This window comes from Carlito syrichta, unplaced genomic scaffold (assembly GCF_000164805.1).
Source record: "Carlito syrichta isolate Samal-C Ts95f unplaced genomic scaffold, Tarsius_syrichta-2.0.1 Scaffold305868, whole genome shotgun sequence".
NCBI classification, from domain to species: domain Eukaryota; kingdom Metazoa; phylum Chordata; class Mammalia; order Primates; family Tarsiidae; genus Carlito; species Carlito syrichta.
The window spans coordinates 1,579,387-1,581,149 of record NW_007249964.1 but is presented as its reverse complement, the minus strand read 5'-3'; the positions used below and the strand labels follow the sequence as shown (position 1 = coordinate 1,581,149).

At 45.4% G+C, this 1,763-nt stretch overlaps 1 protein-coding gene across 1 annotated transcript; it reads right to left on the bottom strand.

Moving 5' to 3' along the window:
• GPR27 (G protein-coupled receptor 27) lies at positions 1–1,755 on the bottom strand. The gene has a single exon (XM_021714899.1). The coding sequence runs from the start codon at positions 1,726–1,728 to the stop codon at positions 1,453–1,455; it is 276 nt and encodes a 91-aa protein (XP_021570574.1). The 5' UTR covers positions 1,729–1,755; the 3' UTR covers positions 1–1,452.
• Positions 1,756–1,763: the final 8 nt, after the last annotated feature.

The window sequence follows — 1,763 nt, the reverse complement described above, 5'->3', positions numbered from 1 at the left end:
TAACATATTAAGCGCATATTATTATCAGTCATCACTTAAACAACAGAACAACATATTAGGCGCATATTATTATCACTTATTGCTTCAAACAACAACAGAACAACCACTCCAGAATGAAAATACTGGTATATTTGTATAATGCAAAGAGAAATACAGATATAAATCCTCAAAACGGAAGGTACATTAATAAAAATGTAGCATTATAAGCAAAAAATATTATATAGTACTTGCAGAATTTAGTCTTTCGGTTTAAGATTATAATGTCTAACAAAGAAATATTATTTAAATTATAGTTCTCATTATTAATTTAAAACAACCATCAGTAGAACAGCACAGCTTAACCTAGCAAACATTTTAAGGAAATGCTTTGTCTCCTAGAAGTAGGTATCATTTTCCATTCATTTATACCAGGAACAACAGAAGAACAGTTTTCAAAGTGGAAATTAGTTTCATAAGACAGAATAAAACTGGGCTTCTCAAAGCACAAGCCGTTTCCATAAAATTATTTTAATGTATTGGCAAAAAAAAAAAAAAAAAAACCTAAACAATTTTGAATTAGCACTCTGCTTCTCAGAACCCTCCCCATCCTCGAGCCACAATCTGTATATACAAACACATGCAATACTGTATTTTGTCCACACCATTACTAACCAGAACACTTTTGACTCTTTTAAAAGTTACAACTTTACAGAAATGTCTCCATTCAAGATTGGTATAATACAGAGAGCAGTTGTCGCTGACACATAGTTTTCAGTAGTACAAAGTAAACCAGGAACCAAATCTTACTTGTTACTTACTGTTTTAAAAACAATGACTGCCTTGCTACTGACTTCCATCTCTGCTCTTAAGTTCAATGTCAGCACTGAACCAAGTTCTCCATCCTTCGAAGAACCGGCGCAGCGCCACTCACCCTGCGGCCGGCCACCGAGGGAATTTACAACTCTCCCACCCCCTCCCTTTCTCCTGCCTCCAACAGAAGACCCTCAAGAAATCTAACTTGTGAAGTCCCCCGAGGTTCCTCCACTTCACTGCAAAATGTAACGCCATTTGAGGTTGTCAAAAATAGCTTCTGTAGAAAACTGGCCATGGTCTTTAGGAAACGTTGCATGAAGAAAATCAGCTAGCTCTTATAGAAAAAGAAAAAAGTCGTCACACATGGGATAAAAGACGTCAGTACCAGTACAAAAAGACTGCAGGGCCTATCGGCAGAAGAGAGTGTGGTCAGGAGGACGGGGGGCGCGAGCTGGAGAGGGCTGCGTGTCCCACTGCCTCCCGCCGGCCCCCAGAGGAGTCTGTACAACCCAAGTGAGTGTCCACTTCGAGAGTCATTTTCGAGAGTCACTTTGAAGGCAGCTGAGAAAACTAAGAGGGGGACAGGAGGGAGAGAAACGATGCCGTGGTCCGAGCCAAAGGGCAGGGCGGGGGGCGGGGGGTGAGCGGCGGGGCAGTCCCTCACAAACCAATGCCCTTCAGGTCGCAGGGGTGGGTGGCCTGGGTGGTCTGGGGGCTCTGGCAGCAGGGGAACTGGGCCCTGAAGCAGTCCCTCAGCTCCCGGTTGAAGAGGAAGCACACGACGGGATTGATGCCAGCCTGCGCGAAGGTCAGCCACACGGAGGCCGTCAGGTAGGCCTGGGGGACGGCGCCGGGCCGCACCAGGACCCGCAGGTAGCTGGCCACGACGTAGGGCCCCCAGAGGAGCAGGAAGAGCAGCGTGACGGCGTAGAACATCTTGCACAGCCTCTTCTCCGTCTTGAACTCCTCGA

Excerpts from the sequence above, each read along its gene's own strand:
- GPR27 (XM_021714899.1), bottom strand. The coding sequence starts at position 1,728 with ATGTTCTACGCCGTCACGCTGCTCTTCCTGCTCCTCTGGGGGCCCTAC.